At 38.3% G+C, this 23,657-nt stretch overlaps 1 protein-coding gene across 1 annotated transcript; it reads right to left on the reverse strand.

Annotated features, from left to right (window-relative positions):
• Positions 1 to 4,211: 4,211 nt before the first annotated feature.
• DCSTAMP (dendrocyte expressed seven transmembrane protein) lies at positions 4,212 to 21,703 on the reverse strand. Its single transcript, XM_029285208.1, has 3 exons — positions 20,690 to 21,703; positions 4,818 to 5,144; positions 4,212 to 4,298 (listed from the first exon to the last, which is right to left on the reverse strand). The coding sequence occupies exons 1-3, from the start codon at positions 21,701 to 21,703 to the stop codon at positions 4,212 to 4,214; spliced, it is 1,428 nt and encodes a 475-aa protein (XP_029141041.1).
• Between the last annotated feature and the right edge of the window lie 1,954 nt (positions 21,704 to 23,657).

Genomic DNA, 23,657 nt, shown 5'->3' on the forward strand with positions numbered 1-23,657 from the left:
CCTCATAATATAGTTAGTATTCTTCAGGTAACTGTCTCATTTATTCATTATTTGCTTGAGTCCAAGCTTGGCAGACAAGCACAAATAGGCTCAAATCTTCATCCAGTAATTTCTTTATTGGACTAAAAGTATGTTGAATGACATACTGAGATCAGTTTTAGAACTTTGGAATTGTGAACCATTTCGACTAAACAAAGTAAGAATATGTAAGTCAGATAAAATGCAGAAGATAGCACAAAACCTTCCAGAAAGGTCACTTCTTATGATTTGGGAGAACATCACAGAAGAGCCAAAATCAAAATATTTTTAAATTAGTATTGTGTCATGGGATTCCAAGGATTATTTTCCTAAGCTTTGTGTCAAGCTGAAGTACACATTATCTTCCCTCTTCTTCCAAAAGATTTTGATTATTTTGACAAACTGGAAGATGTTTTGGTATAAGTAAGATTCTTCCCATTTCCATTTGTGTATTCTCCTGAAATCTCTCACTGCCAAACTATGACACTATGATATAGACTTGAATTAATCATCTTTTTTACAAATGCAATTCAATTATTGCTTTCCACCTTGGGGGTTTAGTACTCAGTTCTTCTAGCTTCTAAAGACCAGGGCCTAATTAATTTAGTCACGTTAGTTCTGAATCCTGTAAATCATTTCAGCATTAGATGTTCTTGAGTATTCTAAAGCACTTTTATAAATCTCTCCTAGTTTTGGATCTGTTCCTCCTTCCACTCAGGAGATGCCAACAGGAGATATGTTCTTATTATACCTTATGAAAGTAACTTTGACAAACAGTTGACCTAGCCCTTTCCCTTGTGCAAAATAGTCACGATCACACCTTGGTCCCTAAGGGAGGTTGGGCAATATATGCAACATGCACCAGATCCTAGATTTTTCTAGCATTATAAGTGGATGGCTCCTGATATGGATCAGGACCAACCTGTGTTGATTTGGAAGGGGTAAATCTTCCCCACCCATTTGCAACCACTGGAGTGCCCTTCCCCTTTAGCTCATGGTGTTTGCAACAGGATTTTAACATCAATGGCAAGAGAGGGAAAGCTTAACTATCCTTAGTGTAGGTACAGCAGAATATGGTGTCCTATCCCATTACTAAGCTGATTTGACCACACTTAGCTTTTTGAGATGAGCTAAGGTTATGTGAGTTGATAGAGAGAAAAAAATGGAATACAAATTACAGGAAAGCTGAACTAGAAAAGTGTTGGGTACAGATCCTGTACATAATCTGAGTGGGGTGTTAAAAAAAAAAAGCTTCATAACACAATCAAAATCTTTTGAAGAGGCAGGAGAAAGTCCTGAATTCCACATGTCTTAGGTAGTAAATACAATATACTATAAGTATTGGCCTATTGATTATTGTACTTTATTCAGGTTTAGGATTTGTGTGCCTTCAGATAATACAGTTGTCCTACACTGTTTCTTTCATTAGAGTACTTCTGTAATAGACACCCTTTCAGATGTGGGCTATAAGTTTTCAGAACCTAGTGCAAGGGGTTAGGCTAAAACAATCATCTAATTGCATTTTGCGTTCCTTTAACAATGCTGTAGAATTTGTTTCAGCCAGAACATGACTGGAATAAACTCCTAGAATTGCAGAGATGGAAAGACTTAGGGGGAATCAATGATTTCCCCATTATGATTAAGGAAGGCATAGTTCTGACCAAGGAAAACCTGAGGAATATATTATCATCCTTAGAGGGATTTTTTCTTAATAATAATAATAATAATAATAATAATAATAATAATAATAATAATAATAATAATAATAAAGTTGGAAGGTACCTTGGAGGTCATCGAGTCCAACCCCCTGCTCAGGCAGGAACCCTACACTCTAATTTTATATTGCCTCACTAGGTGACAAATTGCAAAGCAGAAGAGTGCTTTATATATATATTGGAAGATTTATATCATATTATTTCCCTATTTCTCTATAGGTCAAAAGAGTTGCAATTCTTAATTTGTGTGCTTGAAGATTTCTCGATGATATACCAATCTGGTGAAACTGCACTACCCATTGATGTTTTAATCATTGCTATATCTTGAAAAATTACAGCAAGATCCTCTCTCTGTTCATGTACTTTGACTTTTAGAGAAATCACTGTTGTTTTTCCAGCACATGATAATCTCATTCTCAGATCTTTTCTTAGTGCCGGATTTATAGCAATTAGAGCTATCTGATTAGATGACATAGAGCACCTGCCATGACTGTCTGCTAGAATAAAATCTGGAGAGGATGAATTATTATTTGATTTGAACAGGATGCAGCTTCTTAAGTGCTATTTAACTCAATAGTCTTTGAAATAAATGTGTATAGCTTTAAGGCAGACATGTCAATTTCACGACGTCACGTGATGTCGTGCAATGTATCGAGACAGTTTTGCCATTGCTGGCAATGGGGTGGGCGTGGCTTCCATGTGACGCGTCCGGCCCATGGACTGGCAGTTTGACATCCCTGCTTTAATGCATGAATTAATCTTAACAATGAACTGATTTAACTAGGTATATCACTTGATATCTGTATTTGAGAGCTAAGTGATGGGCTGTCCCTCCACAAACCATTTTGGAAAACCCTAGTTAGATCCTCTTACTGCACTACCTTTCAGGATGTGCCCATCCAACACCTTTGCAGCATTCCAGAAGCAATCTGCTTCTCTCTGTTCACATGGTATTGAATCATCATTTGGATCTGTTCTTATGCATTTAATAAGATTTTTGGGTTTGCTCTGGTTTACTGAACTTGGAACAAAGCTGGATTATCCCTAAGGACTGTTTGCAATGCTTTTCAATGACCTGTCTTGCCTCGCCATCTGAAGACAATTGAACCAGGATTTTACAGTTTTAAGAAAATACAATGGATCTGACTTGAGTAATTTTCCACAGCAAAGTAAATGTCTTTTTTCCTTGCCTCAAACAAAACAAAAGGGGGGGGGGGGTTCTGGGTTTTTCTATGTGCATTTGTCATTATTGGTAGAAGAACTGAACTCACCTGGTGATGATATATATCAGAAAAGACAATGCCCAGCCACAAAACAGTATAAGGCAAAAATCAAGGAGAAGAGATTGGGCAAATCTTATAGAAGGCATAAGAAAACAAATTGAAAACACTATTGAAATAAATTGGGCAGCCTATACATTTAATACATTATAGCTGGTTGCATAGTCAGCCAGATGTTTAGACTGAATTTGCATTTTTGTCCATCTCTTGAGTTCTTCCCAAGGACATAGCCTAGGTCCGTGGTGGCGAACCTATGGCATGGGTGCCACAGGTGGCAGGCAGAGCCTTTTCTGCAGGCACGCGCACCATCGCCCCAGTCCTAGGCCTTCAGCTGGGTTTTATAAAACCTTTTCGCTTTAGGCCTCCGCCGCCGTGTGCAAGGTTCAATCACTCAATCAATTTCAACTTCTCGCAGGGAAAAAAAAGATCTCGCAAAGTTGGAATTGATTGATTGAACTTTTTAGTCCCACCCAGTCTGCCATTACCACCGCAGCCATGCCCACCCAATGGGCCATACCCACTCAATTGGCCATACCCACCCAATTGGCCACACCCACCCAATGGGCCCCACCCACCCAGAACCCAACAATACATAAGTGGGTTGCAGTTTGAGCACTCGGTCTCTAAAAGTTTTGCCATCAGTGGCCTAGGCAGATGTTATTGCTTGATGATATTAAAGATATTGTTTCAGGATATAAACTGTTCCAGCTAAAGTTGCTTTTTACAATTGACCAGTAGTAATTTTGTCAATGCTGATATTTTCAAGTGGTGCTCTACATGTTTTGGCATTGCATCCAAGGCACCTAATACTATTGGAACTATCTTTGCTTTCTTTTGTCAAAGTCCTTCTACTACTATTTGCAAGTCATTGTATTTTCTCATTTTCTCCACTTCTTTCTCTTTTCCTCTGCTGTTTAATAATTATTATGATGTATCTGGAAAGGAAATGATGTTTTGATGGGGTGTCAAAAATAGTCTGCTCAGCTGAATGATCTTAAGCTAAATGGCACAATTCTGCAGTCAAATGTGAACCAGTATAAACAAATAAAGCAAATGTTTTTAATTTATTTTTTACTAATCGAGCCTTGCATTTCTTTAATGTTTCCAATTTCATATTAAGACAAAACACACACAAACATTTAAAGTTCAGGAGCTCTTCACCAGGCAAAATGTTGAGCTTGAGAACCTGTGGCTAATGCTATAAAACAGGATTTTCGTTTTCCACATTTGTTTCTTTCTTCCTGGCATTTCCCAGTGCCTGGAGGATGGGAAACCAAAAATGTAACTGTGAGGGAAGAAGGAGGAATGAGAAATAGAAGATTAGTTTTACTTATTACAAAACAAGAAGTTTTTATTTGGTATCTGTTTCCTAAGCAGAACTGAAAAGCTAATGAAGAAAGAAAATTATGAGTGGACCCATTTCAGGGAGGATGAATTCTAAGCATTTCTTCTCCTTCATCCTCCTGGTATTGATGGAGGAAGCAGGAAGAATAACCTCAGACACATATGCATTTCAATAATGGCTATAGATGTTTGTGCAGAGACAATATCTATGTGAGTCAAAACATTACTTTTACAATAGAGATATAACCAGTGCAATGTGGGTCTATGACCTGAGTAGCTTCCATATTTATTGAAAAATATGTAAAGATTCCCTTTAGGGCAATCTTGGGGAGAGAGAGTAGTATTGATCCTGGCTTTATAGATAAAGTTTTGAGGTTGCTTATTTTTGATGGATTCTACAATTACATTCTGAACAAAGTTGCACCAACCAGCACTGCATTTCATGTTATTTGCCGTTTACCTTTGCAAATGAATTAAGTTTCCTTTTCATGTTTTTCTTGGAGAGCTTGGATCTTCTGTTTAATAATTTTGTGTGCAGATACTTTATCCGTTTCATGTCTGTGCTTGGAAAGAATGTAGTTGCCACTAATATTTTAAGTTGTGTGAGTGTAGAGGTCAGAAGCCCCAACACTATTAGAAAGAACAAAATAACTCCAAGCTGGATCCATGTAGTAGAGAGGGATATCTCTGGTTTGGGAATGCAGTTCTCCTCAAAAAGAGGCATCTTAAAGTAAATTGTCTTGTCAACAATCTCCCCATTGTTCAGGATGAATTTAGCTGCATTTTTCTGCATAACGGAAAATAAAAGATAAAAGTTATGCCAAGATCTATGCTGATCTTTGAAATGGCTACTACAAAATAATTTTAAATAAATTACAATGCACTAATAAAAGAGAATATTTGTAGCTCAGGGTTGAAATAAGAGCGATCCTTGGTGCTTTCTGCACCAAGTTTTTTTGCAGCACTAGCACTGATGATGTTACCTAGTTTGGGTAATGAAATGTCTGCAAGAAAACAAGTAAGCTCAGAGAGCACTAAGGACCCTTCAAATTACAATGCAATGAGGAGGTTTCCTCAATAAGATGTTTGGTTTATTTTCCTGCAACAGGATATTAACAGTCTCTTAACTGTCTGGCCTATGGCCTAGACCATACTAATGGCTTATGGCCTAGACCATAAGCCATTAGTATATCTTTCACATTTGGCAGTAGATGCAAGATTTGGCAATGCTAAAAGCATCATCATCTGAATTATGACCCTGAATAAGAACAGAATAATGATGCAAGGGATTAAAGATCCCACTTTCTTGCCCCCTTGATTCAGGAACGATCACCTATGTGCTTTTGAATACAATAGGCAAGAACCTGTGAACAAACTCAAATGGTTTCAGGAAGGAACAAGATTATCAGAGGGCTAAAATAGTGTTGCCTAAAGAGATTGAGGGATGGCTGGTGGGGGAATTCTGGGAATAGATTGTCTATTGGTGATGTTGCTTTGGCACTGCCAAATCCTATACTGAATCAGGAGGAAGGAGACCTAAATTGCTTATTTTTCCACACAGTCCCCCTCAGTAAATATTTGCTATCATACTAACTCTGGAGTTAGATGCTCTGTTCTGTGATTAGAAGCAGGATCTCCATAAATTTGTAAAAGGCTTCTACATGACCCTCTAAATTAAGATGGTTGGATAACCATTTTTGAAGGAGGTTTCCACATAGAGTCTCCTTTCTGTTATCTTGAGCCCATAGCAGAAATCTATGATTTCCATTTTTTCAGAACTGAAACTGACCTGGCATTTTCCACTTTTTCTTGCAGAAGCCTATCTATTTGTGCAATGTCACACTTGGGCCAATGACCTAATAGAGGTTTGAATCTGCCTGGCTCCTGTCAGTCACCTCAACAATATGACTGCTGGTCAATACACCATGCAGGGTGTTCTGCCAATGTAGCCAACAGTGTTGCTGAAACATTTCTGGCAGGGAAGGAAGAACACTCCCAATTCACTCATATGCCAATGTGGTTCTGACATGTCACATAGATGTCAGTCTCCAAAACCCAAGGAAGACATTGCTGAGGTTTTCTGAACAGTTTCCTTTATTGTTTCTCGCCTATAGACAGAAATCTTACCAAACTAAAGAAAACTACTTGGATCATTAAGTATATACTGCGAGAATTCCTAGGGAGGGGCTGCCTTAACTCTCTTTCTCCCAACCAAATAATCTAAACTTCACTGTCTCTTATTCCTCAGCACTCCTTCCCACATGGGAATCCAGACNATATATATATATATATATATTTGTTTTTTGAGGTTTTCACGGGTGTTTATATGTGAGTCTTTGGTCATTCGGGTTTTCTGAGAAGCACAAAGCTAAAAGCACAAGCCTGATGATGATGAATGTGATTTCATCGAAACGTCGCTATGATACTTCTAATCTTACACGGGAGAAAACCCGAATGACCAAAGACTCATATATATATATACAGTATATATATATATATATATATATATATATATATATATATATATATATACGGTATACATATGTATATACAGATTCTATATATACAGTTAATGCTGCCAATACATGCACATGAGGCATCTGTGACAGTAAGAGCATAATGACAATGGAACCAATTAACTGGAATAATGTTGAATTGCTCTTCATTAATTTTTCAAACAAAGGCTAGACTGCCATCTCCTGGGGATATTTTAATTTGGATGTCTGCATAGAGCAGGGAGTTGGATTATAAGTCTAAATGATTTCTTCAATTTCTATGATTTTATGAAAACAACTTCAGAATTCTGTGTATGATATGACCGTTCTTGGAGGAAACCAGAATTTGATTTATCTCAACTCATTGATATGGTGCTGAAATTCTGCAGAACTAGAATTTGAGGGGTGGGTGGGTGGAAGTAAGGAGGGGGAGGAGGTATTAGGAGTCTTTATGCTACCTTGATGGCCATGTAGCTGTCCCTCAATAATCTGGACAAGTAAAATTGACAAGAATTTTGTCCGTTTCCTCCTCCTTTTTAACATCTAGGCCAAGTTGCAAAACATCAAGACTGTTAGGTATTCTATTTTTTTATGTTTTCACTTCACCATTAAGAAAAGAAAAAAAAAGTTTAAAAAATTAATTATATCGTTGCAGGAATGTCAGCCTATTGCTGTCAAGCGAGCACCTTATGTTGGAAAAGTGGAGAACTTCCCTGAATCAAAATAACCTCATAATATAGTTAGTATTCTTCAGGTAACTGTCTCATTTATTCATTATTTGCTTGAGTCCAAGCTTGGCAGACAAGCACAAATAGGCTCAAATCTTCATCCAGTAATTTCTTTATTGGACTAAAAGTATGTTGAATGACATACTGAGATCAGTTTTAGAACTTTGGAATTGTGAACCATTTCGACTAAACAAAGTAAGAATATGTAAGTCAGATAAAATGCAGAAGATAGCACAAAACCTTCCAGAAAGGTCATTTCTTATGATTTGGGAGAACATCACAGAAGAGCCAAAATCAAAATATTTTTAAATTAGTATTGTGTCATGGGATTCCAATGATTATTTTCCTAAGCTTTGTATCAAGCTGAAGTACACATTATCTTCCCTCTTCTTCCAAAAGATTTTGATTATTTTGACAAACTAGAAGATGTTTTGGTATAAGTAAGATTCTTCCCATTTCCATTTGTGTATTCTCCTGAAATCTCTCACTGCCAAACTATGACACTATGATATAGGCTTGAATTAATCATCTTTTTTACAAATGCAATTCAATTATTGCTTTCCACCTTGGGGGTTTAGTACTCAGTTCTTCTAGACTCTAAAGACCAGGGCCTAATTAATTTAGTCACGTTAGTTCTGAATCCTGTAAATCATTTCTGAATCCTGTAAATCATTTCAGCATTAGATGTTCTTGAGTATTCTAAAGCACTTTTATAAATCTCTCCTAGTTTTGGATCTGTTCCTCCTTCTACTCAGGAGATGCCAACAGGAGATATGTTCTTATTATACCTTATGAAAGTAACTTTGACAAACAGTTGACCTAGCCCTTTCCCTTGTGCACAATAGTCACGGTCACACCTTGGTCCCTAAGGGAGGTTGGGCAATATATGCAACATGCACCAGATCCTAGATTTTTCTAGCATTATAAGTGGATGGCTCCTGATATGGATCAGGACCAACCTGTGTTGATTTGGAAGGGGTAAATCTTCCCCACCCATTTGCAACCACTGGAGTGCCCTTCCCCTTTAGCTCATGGTGTTTGCAACAGGATTTTAACATCAATGGCAAGAGAGGGAAAGCTTAACTCTCCTTAGTGTAGGTACAGCAGAATATGGTGTCCTATCCCATTACTAAGCTGATTTGACCACACTTAGCTTTTTGAGATGAGCTAAGGTTATGTGAGTTGATAGAGAGAAAAAAATGGAATACAAATTACAGGAAAGCTGAACTAGAAAAGTGTTGGGTACAGATCCTGTACATAATCTGAGTGGGGTGTTAAAAAAAAAAGCTTCATAACACAATCAAAATCTTTTGAAGAGGCAGGAGAAAGTCCTGAATTCCACATGTCTTAGGTAGTAAATACAATATACTATAAGTATTGGCCTATTGATTATTGTACTTTATTCAGGTTTAGAATTTGTGTGCCTTCAGATAATACAGTTGTCCTAAACTGTTTCTTTCATTAGAGTACTTCTGTAATAGACACCCTTTCAGATGTGGGCTATAAGTTTTCAGAACCTAGTGCAAGGGGTTAGGCTAAAACAATCATCTAATTGCATTTTGCGTTCCTTTAACAATGCTGTAGAATTTGTTTCAGCCAGAACATGACTGGAATAAACTCCTAGAATTGCAGAGATGGAAAGACTTAGGGGGAATCAATGATTTCCCCATTATGATTAAGGAAGGCATAGTTCTGACCAAGGAAAACCTGAGGAATATATTATCATCCTTAGAGGGATTTTTTTCTTAATAATAATAATAATAATAATAATAATAATAATAATAATAATAATAATAATAATAATAATAATAATAATAATAAAGTTGGAAGGTACCTTGGAGGTCATCGAGTCCAACCCCCTGCTCAGGCAGGAACCCTACACTCTAATTTTATATTGCCTCACTAGGTGACAAATTGCAAAGCAGAAGAGTGCTTTATATATATATTGGAAGATTTATATCATATTATTTCCCTATTTCTCTATAGGTCAAAAGAGTTGCAATTCTTAATTTGTGTGCTTGAAGATTTCTCGATGATATATCAATCTGGTGAAACTGCACTGCCCATTGATGTTTTAATCATTGCTATATCTTGCAAAATTACAGCAAGATCCTCTCTCTGTTCATGTACTTTGACTTTTAGAGAAATCACTGTTGTTTTTCCAGCACATGATAATCTCATTCTCAGATCTTTTCTTAGTGCCGGATTTATAGCAATTAGAGCTATCTGATTAGATGACATAGAGCACCTGCCATGACTGTCTGCTAGAATAAAATCTGGAGAGGATGAATTATTATTTGATTTGAACAGGATGCAGCTTCTTAAGTGCTATTTAACTCAACAGTCTTTGAAATAAATGTGTATAGCTTTAAGGCAGACATGTCAAATTCACGACGTCACGTGATGTCGCGCAACGTATCGAGACAGTTTTGCCATTGCTGGCAATGGGGTGGGCGTGGCTTCCATGTGACGCGTCCGGCCCATGGACTGGCAGTTTGACATCCCTGCTTTAATGCATGAGTTAATCTTAACAATGAACTGATTGAACTAGGTATATCACTTGATATCTGTATTTGAGAGCTAAGTGATGGGCTGTCCCTCCACAAACCATTTTGGAAAACCCTAGTTAGATCCTCTTACTGCACTACCTTTCAGGATGTGCCCATCCAACACCTTTGCAGCATTCCAGAAACAATCTGCTTCTCTCTGTTCACATGGTATTGAATCATCATTTGGATCTGTTCTTATGCATTTAATAAGATTTTTGGGTTTGCTCTGGTTTACTGAATTTGGAACAAAGCTGGATTATCCCTAAGGACTGTTTGCAATGCTTTTCAATGACCTGTCTTGCCTCGCCATCTGAAGACAATTGAACCAGGATTTTACAGTTTTAAGAAAATACAATGGATCTGACTTGAGTAATTTTCCACAGCAAAGTAAATGTCTTTTTTCCTTGCCTCAAACAAAACAAAGGGGGGGTTTCTGGGTTTTTCTATGTGCATTTGTCATTATTGGTAGAAGAACTGAACTCACCTGGTGATGATATATATCAGAAAAGACAATGCCCAGCCACAAAACAGTATAGGGCAAAAATCAAGGAGAAGAGATTGGGCAAATCTTATAGAAGGCATAAGAAAACAAATTGAAAACACTATTGAAATAAATTGGGCAGCCTATACATTTAATACATTATAGCTGGTTGCATAGTCAGCCAGATGTTTAGTCTGGATTTGCATTTTTGTCCATCTCTTGAGTTCTTCCCAAGGACATAGCCTAGGCCCATGGTGGCGAACCTATGGCACGGGTGCCACAGGTGGCAGGCAGAGCCTTCTCTGTGGGCAAGCACGCCATCACCCCAGTCATAGGCCTTCAGCTGGGTTTTATAAAACATTTTCGCTTTAGGCCTCCGCCGCCATGTGCAAAAAAAAAAAAGGTTCAATCACTCAATCAATTTCAACTTCTCGCAAGAAAAAAAAATCTCGCAAAGTTGGAATTGATTGATTGAACTTTTTAGTCCCACCCAGTCTGCCGTTACCACCGCAGCCATGCCCACCCAACGGGCCACACTCACCCAATGGGCCACACCCACCCGGAACCCAACAATACATAAGTGGGGTTTGGGTTGCAGTTTGGGCACTCGGTCTCTAAAAGATTTGCCATCACTGGCCTAGGCAGATGTTATTGCTTGATGATATTAAAGGTATTGTTTCAGGATATAAACTGTTCCAGCTAAAGTTGTTTTTTACAATTGACCAGTAGTAATCAATTTGTCAATGCTGATATTTTCAAGTGGTGCTCTACATGTTTTGGCATTGCATCCAAGGCACCTAATACTATTGGAACTATCTTTGCTTTCTTTTGTCAAAGTCCTTCTACTACTATTTGCAAGTCATTGTATTTTCTGATTTTCTCCACTTCTTTCTCTTTTCCTCTGCTGTTTAATAATTATGATGTATCTGGAAAGGAAATAATGTTTTGATGGGGTGTCAAAAATAGTCTGCTCAACTGAATGATCTTAAGCTAAATGGCACAATTCTGCAGTCAAATGTGAACCAGTATAAACAAAATAAAGCAAATGTTTTTGATTTATTTTTTACTAATAGAGTCTTGCATTTCTTTAATGTTTCCAAATTTCATATTAAGACAAAACACACACAAACATTTTAAGTTCAGGAGCTCTTCACCAGGCAAAATGTTGAGCTTGAGAACCTGTGGCTAATGCTATAAAACAGGACTTTCTTTTTCCACATTTGTTTCTTTCTTCCTGGCATTTACCAGTGCCTGGAGGATGGGAAACCAAAAATGTAACTGTGAGGGAAGAAGGAGGAAGGAGAAAGGAGAAAGAGAAGATTAGTTTTACTTATTACAAAACAAGAGGTTTTTCTTTGGTATCTGTTTCCTAAGCAGAATTGAAAAGCTAATGAAGAAAGAAAATTATGAGTGGACCCCTTTCAGGGAGGAGGAATTCTAAGCATTTCTTCTCCTTCATCCTTCTGGTATTGATGGAGGAAGCAGGAAGAATAACCTCAGACACATATGCATTTCAATAATGGCTATAGGTATTTGGGCAGAGACAATATCTATGTGAGTCAAAACATTACTTTTACAATAGAGATATAACCAGTGCAATGTGGGTCTATGACCTGAGTAGCTTCCATATTTATTGAAAAATATGTAAAGATTCCCTTTAGGGCAATCTTGGGGAGAGAGAGTAGTATTGATCCTGGCTTTATAGATAAAGTTTTGAGGTTGCTTATTTTTGATGGATTCTACAATTACATTCTGAACAAAGTTGCACCAACCAGCACTGCATTTCATGTTATTTGCCGTTTACCTTTGCAAATGAATTAAGTTTCCTTTTCATGTTTTTCTTGGAGAGCTTGGATCTTCTGTTTAATAATTTTGTGTGCAGATACTTTATCCGTTTCATGTCTGTGCTTGGAAAGAATGCAGTTGCCACTAATATTTTAAGTTGTGTGAGTGTAGAGGTCAGAAGCCCCAACACTATTAGAAAGAACAAAATAACTCCAAGCTGGATCCATATAGTAGAGAGGGATATCTCTGGTTTGGGAATGCAGTTCTCCTCAAAAAGAGGCATCTTAAAGTAAATGGTCTTGTCAACAATCTCCCCATTGTTCAGGATGAATTTAGCTGCATTTTTCTGCATAACGGAAAATAAAAGATAAAAGTTATGCCAAGATCTATGCTGATCTTTGAAATGCCTACTACAAAATAATTTTAAATAAATTACAATGCACTAATAAAAGAGAATATTTGTAGCTCAGGGTTGAAATAAGAGCGATCCTTGGTGCTTTCTGCACCAAGTTTTTTTGCAGCACTAGCACTGATGATGTTACCTAGTTTGGGTAATGAAATGTCTGCAAGAAAACAAGTAAGCTCAGAGAGCACTAAGGACCCTTCAAATTACAATGCAATGAGGAGGTTTCCTCAATAAGATGTTTGGTTTATTTTCCTGCAACAGGATATTAACAGTCTCTTAACTGTCTGGCCTAGACCATAAGCCATTAGTATATCTTTTACATTTGGCAGTAGATGCAAGATTTGGCAATGCTAAAAGCATCATCATCTGAATTATGACCCTGAATAAGAACAGAATAATGATGCAAGGGATTAAAGATCCCACTTTCTTGCCCCCTTGATTCAGGAACGATCACCTATGTGCTTTTGAATACAATAGGCAAGAACCTGTGAACAAACTCAAATGGTTTCAGGAAGGAACAAGATTATCAGAGGGCTAAAATAGTGTTGCCTAAAGAGATTGAGGGATGGCTGGTGGGGGAATTCTGGGAATAGATTGTCTATTGGTGATGTTGCTTTGGCACTGCCAAATCCTATACTGAATCAGGAGGAAGGAGGCCTAAATTGCTTATTTTTCCACACAGTCCCCCTCAGTAAATATTTGCTATCATACTAACTCTGGAGTTAGATGCTCTGTTCTGTGATTAGAAGCAGGATCTCCATAAATTTGTAAAAGGCTTCTACATGACCCTCTAAATTAAGATGGTTGGATAACCATTTTTGAAGGAGGTTTCTACATAGAGTCTCCTTTCTGTTATCTTGAGCCCATAGCAGAAATCTATGATTTCCATTTTTTCAGAACTGAAACTTACCTGGCATTTTCCACTTTTTCTTGCAGAAGCCTATCTATTTGTGCAATGTCACACTTGGGCCAATGACCTAATAGAGGTTTGAATCTGCCTGGCTCCTGTCAGTCACCTCAACAATATGACTGCTGGTCAATACACCATGCAGGGTGTTCTGCCAATGTAGCCAACAGTGTTGCTGAAACATTTCTGGCAGGGAAGGAAGAACACTCCCAATTCAATCATATGCCAATGTGGTTCTGACATGTCACATAGATGTCAGTCTCCAAAACCCAAGGAAGACATTGCTGAGCTTTTCTGAACAGTTTCCTTTATTGTTTCTCGCCTATAGACAGAAATCTTACCAAACTAAAGAAAACTACTTGGATCATTAAGTATATACTGCGAGAATTCCTAGGGAGGGGCTGCCTTAACTCTCTTTCTCCCAACCAAATAATCTAAACTTCACTGTCTCTTATTCCTCAGCACTCCTTCCCACATGGGAATCCAGACTATCAATGATTTGTACATTTCTTCCTGTGATTGCAATTGGCTATATAGAAAGTGTCTGTACAGTGCTACTCTCTGTCATTGTGTGGGTAGGTCATGAGATCTGGAAGATCTGGGAGCTTCACAGTAAAACCTCTCCTCCTTTACTGAGAATCTAACAAGCACAATTCAGAGGGTGCTGCCTCTGGTATGTTAATCCAGCATACCAGATGCTTTAGGAGAAGAGAGGGAAGCATCCTCACAGTCAGTAAGTCAACGGATATAACTCAAGTCCCAGAAACTAAACATTTAAACCCCAAATGGTGTGTGACCAAAATATAAATAAATGGTGATTTAATTATTCCTTGCCAAGAGATCATACCAACAGAAAACAAGGAAATTGGGGAGGCTGGCCTCAATTTTTTCTAGCAAGCAAGGAACACAATGTGATTTCACAGAGTTTGAAGACATGCAAGAAGGTTGTGATGTACCCTGCCCACAATGACATCATGACATAGGCCAGTGATGGCGAACCTTTTAGAGACCAAGTGCCCAAAAACTGGTCCCGCCCCCTGCTCCACCCCCTGCCCCGCCCCCGCCCCGCCTGCCCATAGGGCCACTAACCGCCTCCAGGGCCCGCTGCAGATTGCCCAGGCAGCCCAGCAGCACCATGGTGGCCACGCCCTCTGCCCGCGCCCCGCAGCATCAACTGTGCGTGATGGGGCATGAGGGCAGAGTCTTGACTGCTGTCTGGCTGCCATGTCCTTGGCTGCGCTGCTCCGCATGGGCCACGCTCAGGGGCAACTCCTCCAGGGGGGCTGCTGGTGAGGAGAGGGTCACAGGGGGAGGCAAGGCTGGGGCAATGGCACATGTGCCCACAGAGAGGGCTCCGAGTGCCACCTCTGGCACCCGTGCCATAGGTTCGCCACCACTGACATAGGCATTTAAAAGAGGGGCTTGTGCGGTAACATTAGTAGTAGGTGGGGCTTGCCATATTTTGTCCCACTTTGTTGCAGATATCTCAGAGCTTTTCTTGCTTCACTGCGAGCTCATCCAGATCAGATTATGATGGATGGTTAAATCCCCCCACTCTCGCCATTGGTCAGACCTTGTCTCCTCCTCTCCCAGTTCCACCCCACATGAAGGATAGCAATTTGTAGAGTTTTTTCCCACTGGGGATCAACCAAGGCTGCACCTAAACTGAATGATGATTAGATATCTATAAGAAGTCAAATCTGCTGAGATGGACAACTTAACAAAAGAGATAAAAGAAAAGGAAGACACAGAATACTATTTAATATGGAACAAGTGGTATGACTGGCTGGAGAGTAGAAATAAGAGAAAATAAATGTGGAAAGGTTAAAAGTGGAAAATGTGTGTATAATAATGTATGAAGGAAGAAAAATGCAAATAAGAAATAATGGGGCAACAAGGACAAATATTCTAAAGAAGAATAAGGGGGGGAATGTAAATAATAGAAGATTACTGTTACGAAATTGCTGTTAAAATATATACTGTGTATATATGTGTGTTATGTTTTGTTTTGTTTTGTTGGTTTAAATAATAAAAATAAAAAAAAATAAAAAAAAAAGAAGTCAAATCTTCCTCAGACAAGATCACCATTTTATTCTCTTTGAGTGCCAAATGCCCTGTTGAAAAAAATCCTTGCCTGAATATATGAGGGCTGGATAACCAGCACACTTCTCCAGCCTTGTGCCTTACAGATACTTTGGACATTTGGATTAATAGTATGATTTCCCTTGGATAACTTTGTGATTTATAGCATTTTCTAGCATCACTCAACCATAGTTGGGCTAAAATAACAGTAATGAGGGCAGGTGGCGTGTGGGCTGAGCAAGCAGTTATAAGGTCCCAAATGAAAAAGAACAATTGCACTAAGATATGAAAATAGAAAGTAGCATTCTGGCAAAGAAAAGAGAAAAGGCAATTGCCAGGAAAGATAGATATTCCTTTCCCATCTTCTCCCAACTGCTGTGAAGCAGTAATGGCTGGTACTTACAATGAGGTATCATATCTACTGAGAGCCAAAGGTTTGCTTTTATATGTATAATTTCCAGTGTCTGAGATTCAGAGGCTGGGATGATGATATCATGCAGAGCTGAAGTTTTCCCCTTACTTAATTTTTTAAAGCTTACTAAAATTGCTGTTTTATCCGTGCAAAGGCTCTCTGAAAGCTTCCCAGACCTTATTTCTTTGGCTTTCTGTCAGAAATCAATGGGAAATTATGCCATCAATATTTCATGATTTGCTGACCAATTTATATAGCAGAGTCTGGATGAAGTGAGGGCTGAGCGCTCCCACCCCCCACCCTCCTGCACACAAAAGGCAGACTGAACGGCAGAAGTTCCTAAATCTGGGCTGCCCTGATTAAGAGACTATTCTCTGTCTCCGGGCTTCTTAATAGATCCATTTAAGTGGAACTAGCTAAGAGATAAGACCCAAACAGCACACAGAGGGTTGAGTTTCGAGTAAGTGCAGCACAAATGGGCCTCTTAAAGTTTTAATACAAACATAACCCAGATTTGAACAGGTACTATTCACTTTTCAATAACTGGTATTTGAAAGAACTAAGAATTTTCAAGTTGCTCATTAATTATATGTCATTGGGTGAACAAACAACTCAACTAGTTAACAATATATTTTTGTTCCTGATGATGATTTCCTCCCCCTCAGCAATTTTAGGAGGTAGGTGTTAAAAAAAACACCCTGTTAAGGAACATTTTACCCTTTGGGTGAGAATATAATTGAACCCTTCTATGTTTCTGTTTTTCCAAGGATCCTTGCAACACTTTGTTATGTTCTATGATTTCCAAAATTGTGGACAGCTGAGATGTTTACCACTTGTGGATCAAGCTTTCAGAATGAGATGGCCAATGGTCATGATTTTTGTTGAGTTTGGTGATATTCTAAAAGAAGAATGAGAGGTACTCAAAATATTTTAGATGGTTATTTATGGATACATTGATTGAATTTTATATCTTTGGGTGTGTATGTATGTGTTGGGTATGTGGTGTTGGGAATGTGGTGAGCATTAGATGGAAACAAACTGAATGTGGTGAGCATTAGATGGAAACAAACTGAATGTGGTGAGCATTTAGATGGAAACAAACTGAAGAGTTCCAATAGAGTCACTGTATCAATAAGATGAGCACAATAGAAATAGGTTAGCATGAGCCAGGTGAAGAGAATCAAGAATGTTAGACCTCCTACAATCCCACCAACACCATCAATGCACACATATACTGTTATTATCTGATCAATATGATGGTCATAGAAACTTGCAATATCCTAGCATTTCTTCCTTCATTGTATTAGACAATTCAATGTCTAATTAAACATACATTGGACAATGTTAATGGGGTCATTTATTTTGGGCTACAGCTCCATTCAATTCCAACAGCAGAGCCATACTAGGCTGATCTAATTCAACATCTCAATATTATCATATTGGAGAATAATTTAAATAAATGTTTAAACAAAGATTTTAGTTCACAGCTTAATTGCTTATTTTTTCTGGCAACCAGCCACTATTCCCATTCATTGTAGGTATACAAAGATTGTTTGTGATTGATCAGTGAAAAGGAGCAAAGACTTGTTTACCTCAATAATTGTCTCTTGCAGGATGTTTGCATTTATGCTCCTCTCCTCTAGCTATATGCTCCAAAATTTGTCATACAATGTCTCAAAGAAAATCTTGGAAAGAAACTTCTGCTTTTCTGTCTTGAATAGGTGTCTTTAAACCTACTTCAGTTTTCCTTGCGTGGTGTTTTGAGTTTATTTTTTTGTTGGAAGCAGGCCATTTCTCTTATTGCTACTTTCTCGTACATTTCTTTGAAATACATTTCTCTTCACTCTCAGAAAAGCCCTTTGGAGTAGGGAAAGACAGAGTTTTCAGAGAGATAATGAAAACCAAACAAATCCCTTGGCTATTCAGAATTAAACCTTTTAGAATTTCAGGGATGTCTGCAAGGTATGGTCAAAAAAGTTCAAGATCACACCTGCGATGGAAGCTTTGCCTGTTTTTTTATGAACAACACACAGTTTCATGGTCAACCTCTTCATTCTTTTGACCACACCCTACAGACAACTCTTATTACACTAAAAAACTTTATTTTTCACTGGAGATAAAATTAGCTGACATATACATGGAATAGTAGACATTAAGTTGCCTTGTCCCACTGTAAGGTAACATTTATTATATTCTTCCCTGTTTTATTGTAATTGGAAGATAAGAACCAGTTACATCAGTGAACCCAAATGACTTGTTTGCTGGAAAACTTACGTTTTTCATAATTGCTTCTTGTAAAATAATTTCCTCAAGGGTGGGAAGAAAAATTATTGTTGAGTGCTAATTCCTTTTTTTTTTTTCTGTTTTATGGAGTGCTTCAATATTTCAGAACTGTGTTTTTTTGGATCATAGTTTTATGTCAAATTCAACATTTGCTAATTTTACATATGTATTCTGAATTATTATTCTACTTTTTTCTGAGAAATCAATGCAACCTACAACAAACACCACAAACATAAGTATGCAAAACTGGAACTTTTCCAAGTTTGAAATGGTTATTCCCAACCATTTAGAAGAGTTTCTAGCTTAAAATACTTTCAGAAGGGTCAAAACAAGCAGGGCACATACCAAATATTTTGCATACCATCAGTCACAACATAATTTGGGCTGAAACTAATCCAAAAGCATGCATTAAGTTCAATAAACACATGAATACAGCTAAAAAGCATTTTCAAAGAGTCTTCTGGTAATCTATGCAATGAACTTGAAGTCAAAAATATTTGAAGGAAAAATTCCCAGATGAAAAAATTTCAAGTGGTGTTTCCAACAGTTATATTTTAAAAAATCTATTTACTCTCCTTTTAAAAAGCAAGAATGTGAGGTAACTTGCTGAGAGCAAAGCAAGTGAGCAAACAGAAAAATTCTTAGGTTGTGCCATTGTATCAGAGAAACATTTTGATGCCTGCTGAGAATTATTTAGCTTCCAGAGTTATGAAGTGATTGTGTGTCCTTAATATAAGGGGTTGCTCAATGTTCCAGTTTGCCCAATAATTGGCAGGAAATACAGGCCATAAATCTACTGAATGCTGAGTCACTCATCACTAGCAAGCAGATCTGAAAACCTCAGCTGAAAAAAGAACATTTCGAAGAGTCGTATGCCTATTGCCTCTTTGAGAGCTAGCAAAAGAAGATATATTTTTCCTTCCAGCACTTCCGGTAGCTCATGGGAATTAGAAGTAATCTGGTAACAAATCTATTGGGGTTGACTTTAGTTTAATATGAAAAAAGATATTCTCTTGAATATATGTGAGCCTTAAATGTTAGCTTTGTCTATAGTTAACATGGTTTCGGCTTCTTGGTCTCTGCTTTTTACAGTTCCAGCCTCTGTTTTATGGGCAAGGAGTTTATGTAGGTCACTTGGCTGACAATGAAGTTAATAAAATCAATGTGGCACAGTGGTTAAGGGGATAGGATTGAGACTGGTGAGATCCAGGTTGTAATCAGTCATGGAAACTTAAAAAAAAAAGTAATGGTTCTCCCTGTCCCGTCATGTCTGACTCTAGGGGGTGGTGCTCATCTCTGTTTCTTATCTGAGGGAGCCAGCATTGTCTGAAGACACTTCTGCAGTCATGTGGCCAGCATGACTATACGCCACACACAGAACACTGTTACCTTCCCACCCAATAGATAGCAATAAGTGATACCTATTTATCTACTCGCTTTTGCATGCTTTTGAGCTGCTAGGTGGCAGGAGTTAGGGCAAGTAACAGGAGCTCACCCCATTGCACAATGCTCGGGTTGTGAAACTGGGCTGTCAGCTTTCCAGCTGACAAGCTCAACATATTTAATTGCTGAGCGATCACACTGGCTAGGGAATTCTGGGAGCTGAAGTCCCCACATCTCAAATTTGCTAAGGTTGAGAAACACTACCCTACTCTCCTACCTTATTGGGGTGTTGGGATAAAATGAAGTTCATCCCCACACGTCACTTGAAAATGGATAAAATACAAATGTTAAGAAACAAATGCATACACCGGAAGAACGCTACACAAAAAATCTTTTACCCCAGTAAATCTCCAAATTTGGGTAATTTAAGAAATCACTTATTGAAGAAACTAAAAATAAGCAAAGTGCCTTTATATTGGCTGAAGTCACAGACCCTACTTAAGCCAGTCAGATAAAGACAATCCCATTGCATTTTCCATACCTTCTAAAATTGAGCTTATGATTTTCACTTTCTCTCCCTCAGGCACATCAAACATTCCTCATGACAAAACAATGGTTGCTTTCAACTGCTTTAAACATCAAGCTTGGTGTTGCTTTTGCTTTTGTTTAATGTTCAGGCCCTTCAAACCTTGGGTTTTTTTTTAATGCCTTGCCTACCCACCTCCAGGTTTTCAATCCTATTTTTTAGCATAATTTTATTCTGTAGAAAATCTGTATTTGAAGCAATATAAAAAGTGCTGAACTGTAGCTAAGATACTTACATGGTAATACAATTTGAAGTGGACCTCTAGCTCAGGGAAATCGTGGAGATGCTTGCTCACGGAAAAAATGAGCCTGTAAAGCAAATAATCTACTGCTGCAAACAGGACCCAAATGCAAAGGTTAGCAAGCACAGGGAGAAAAAAGTGTGCTGTGCATTTCCTTTCTTTAGGTGTTTGGCAAAAAGATGGCACCATCGAGTATACATTTTTTTCTTCTTTACTCAGGGGCAGCACTGAGATCTTTTGCTGCTGCCATACTTGTTCATTGTACTTGATGAGCCCTCGTGTAATGTACGTGTTCTTAAACTTGATGGTCTGTGGGCTCAGGAAGTTTCGGATGAAGAGATACGTCCCAAGCAGAACCAAAATTGTCCCCAAAAAAGGCAGCACTTTCTTGCCCAAAAAGGACTGTAGAGCTATTATGGAGGAGATCTGGCTAGTAATGTTATGAATGCCCAGTCTTGTTTTTTCCAGCTGCAACTTCAGGTTTTCATCTGAAACCAAGAAAGACACGTTTAAGCTGTCACGCACCACAAACAGATGTTCCGTAATCTTCAGTTGACTGTAAATCCACCGAATTGCTTTAAGATGGGTGAGGTTAAGGAAAGTCCAATTCTGGGAATCGAGAGTACAAGTCACACTATCTGCCAGCTGCTTCAGGTTAAAAAAAATATTTTGGATGTTGCCAGCAACCACCATAGCAGTTCCAGCAGCAATGAGAGTGTTTCTGCCTTCGCGCAATCCGCAAGAAAGGAAGAATACCACCACAAAGCAGCGAAGAGACCGGAAAAAGTACAGATTTACAGACAGGAGAATCCATAAAATATTGACTGTGATGATAGAAAGCATTGGATAGTCCAACAGGAAGGAATACCCAGGTAGAAGCAGGAACAGGTTTGCTATTAAACTGATGGAGGTGCAGAGAGCAAAGAGAACCAGATTATATTTCCAGCTCAGCTTCCTCTGGGTCACAAAGAGTTCCCATGATTGCTGGAGAAAAGTGACAAAATCCATTTTCTTTATACTTCAGAGATCCAGTACATTCACTTGATGGAAATAAAACAACAACAAAGGAAATTAATCCTTCAACATAGAGCTTTATTCAGGCCCTTAATAAGCATGTAGCCAAACGATTGCTATCCCTGGCATGATGTAGCAAGCAAGCAAGCAAGCAGCTCATCTCTATAGTTTTATCTTGAGGCAAGAAAATGACCTTGATTTCCAGGACCTTTGTTTTGATTTCGTTGGCTGAGGACAGTGTCTCTCAGCCTTAGTAATTTTAAGCTATCTGGACTTCAACTCCCAGAATTCCCTAGCTAGCATGCTGCTGTTCTAAATACAGAGGAACTGGCCATACAAGTCAAAACTAAAGCAGTCTTGCAACTTGTAATTAATAAAGCAATTATAGACATGCTTACAACAGAGTAAGCTTGATTAGGTCCACTGACCAACTGCAATTCACACTTGAAATTGTATTAATCTTTCCTAGAAAATAACCTACACTGCTCACAGTGGACCTTGTTTCAGTATAGACACACAAAGAAAGATTGTACAATGGAACTAAAAGAGAACCAAAATGTTACACATTACACATTAGTATTCCTGAAATACTGTACCTCAAATGAACAAAATCTTCATTGTCCCCCAAACAGCCCAATCTGTTTTTAATACCTAATACCATAAAGAAGTTTTTCTTAAATTTCATTTGAAAATTAATCTTCTTGAAATATTCATCTACTATTATGAGGTTTTTTCCTTCTAGGACCACATTCACAGTGCTTAGAGGAGACATACTTGCAGTTGTCAGACATCCAAATATGCTTTCACTTCATCTGTTTTTCCCAGATTAACATAACCAATTCTCTTAATTATTCCACATAGATTTGAGGTTTGGTCCCTCAACCATCCTGCTTGTCTTCCTCGGAACACTTCCAGAAATACCTGTGTTGCTTTTGAAATGTGGTTCCCCAAACTAGAAAAATATCCCATACATCTGATCCCCAAAGAAGAGGAATACAACATCCCATAGACTTCTAGAAGAACCTTACAGCTAGCAAATACATTATGCCTAGCCAACTAATTCTAAAGCTTACTCACAAATTTCTCCACTACAAGCATCCTGTTAAATTCTTTCATGTGATGTTTCTTAATTCTGATGAGAAAAAATAATGGGTGGCAATAAAAGAGTTCATTATGAATCACTCTGCTCATGGAATCCACCCATCGAATGCGTGGGACAAATGACACAGCAGCCGAAATGGTTCTGTTTTTGAAGGTGATTAAATGTGGAACTGTTTGCAAGACAAATTACTAATGATCTGGGCACGACAGTAAATATTGTTAAACAAAGATTAGCTACAGACTCTTTAGGGTCCAACTATCAGGGGTAGTCAACCTTGGCTCTTTTATGACTCGTGGACTTCAACTCCCAGAATTCCTGAGCCAGGAATTGGCTGGCTCAGGAATTCTGGGAGTTGAAGTCCACGAGTCATAAAAGAGCCAAGGTTGACTACCCCTGAACTAGATGGACCCTGAAATATATGAGTAGCCGTCACTTGTTCTGCTGCAGATCGCAAAAAAAAGAAAAAAATGTGGAAACTTGCTGGAATCCTGGGCACTTCTGTAGGCTCAGCCTGGATCACAATTCAATGTGGTTTTTGTCCACCAGGGAGAGAAGCTGCTAGTGGTGTTAATAGTTGCTATCCTGGGATAATAACAAGTTGCAGGATTTGAAGAGTGTTAACGGTCCTTCATCCTGAGCACCACATTTATTAACAAGATGCCCACTTGTTGAAAACAACTTGATGAAAACAAACAATAAAGATCTGGAATCGTCAGATCTTTACTATTATTTATTTATTGCCTTTTAATGATAAAAAAGGGAAAGAGAAAGAAAAAAATACAAGGATGACAAAGATGGAGATACATAAATTGTCAAAGAGAAGAGAGAAGGTAAAGAAAAAAAACA

The sequence above is a fragment of the Protobothrops mucrosquamatus genome, unplaced genomic scaffold (assembly GCF_001527695.2).
Source record: "Protobothrops mucrosquamatus isolate PMUCROS unplaced genomic scaffold, P.Mucros_1.0 scaffold_168, whole genome shotgun sequence".
NCBI lineage: Eukaryota > Metazoa > Chordata > Lepidosauria > Squamata > Viperidae > Protobothrops > Protobothrops mucrosquamatus.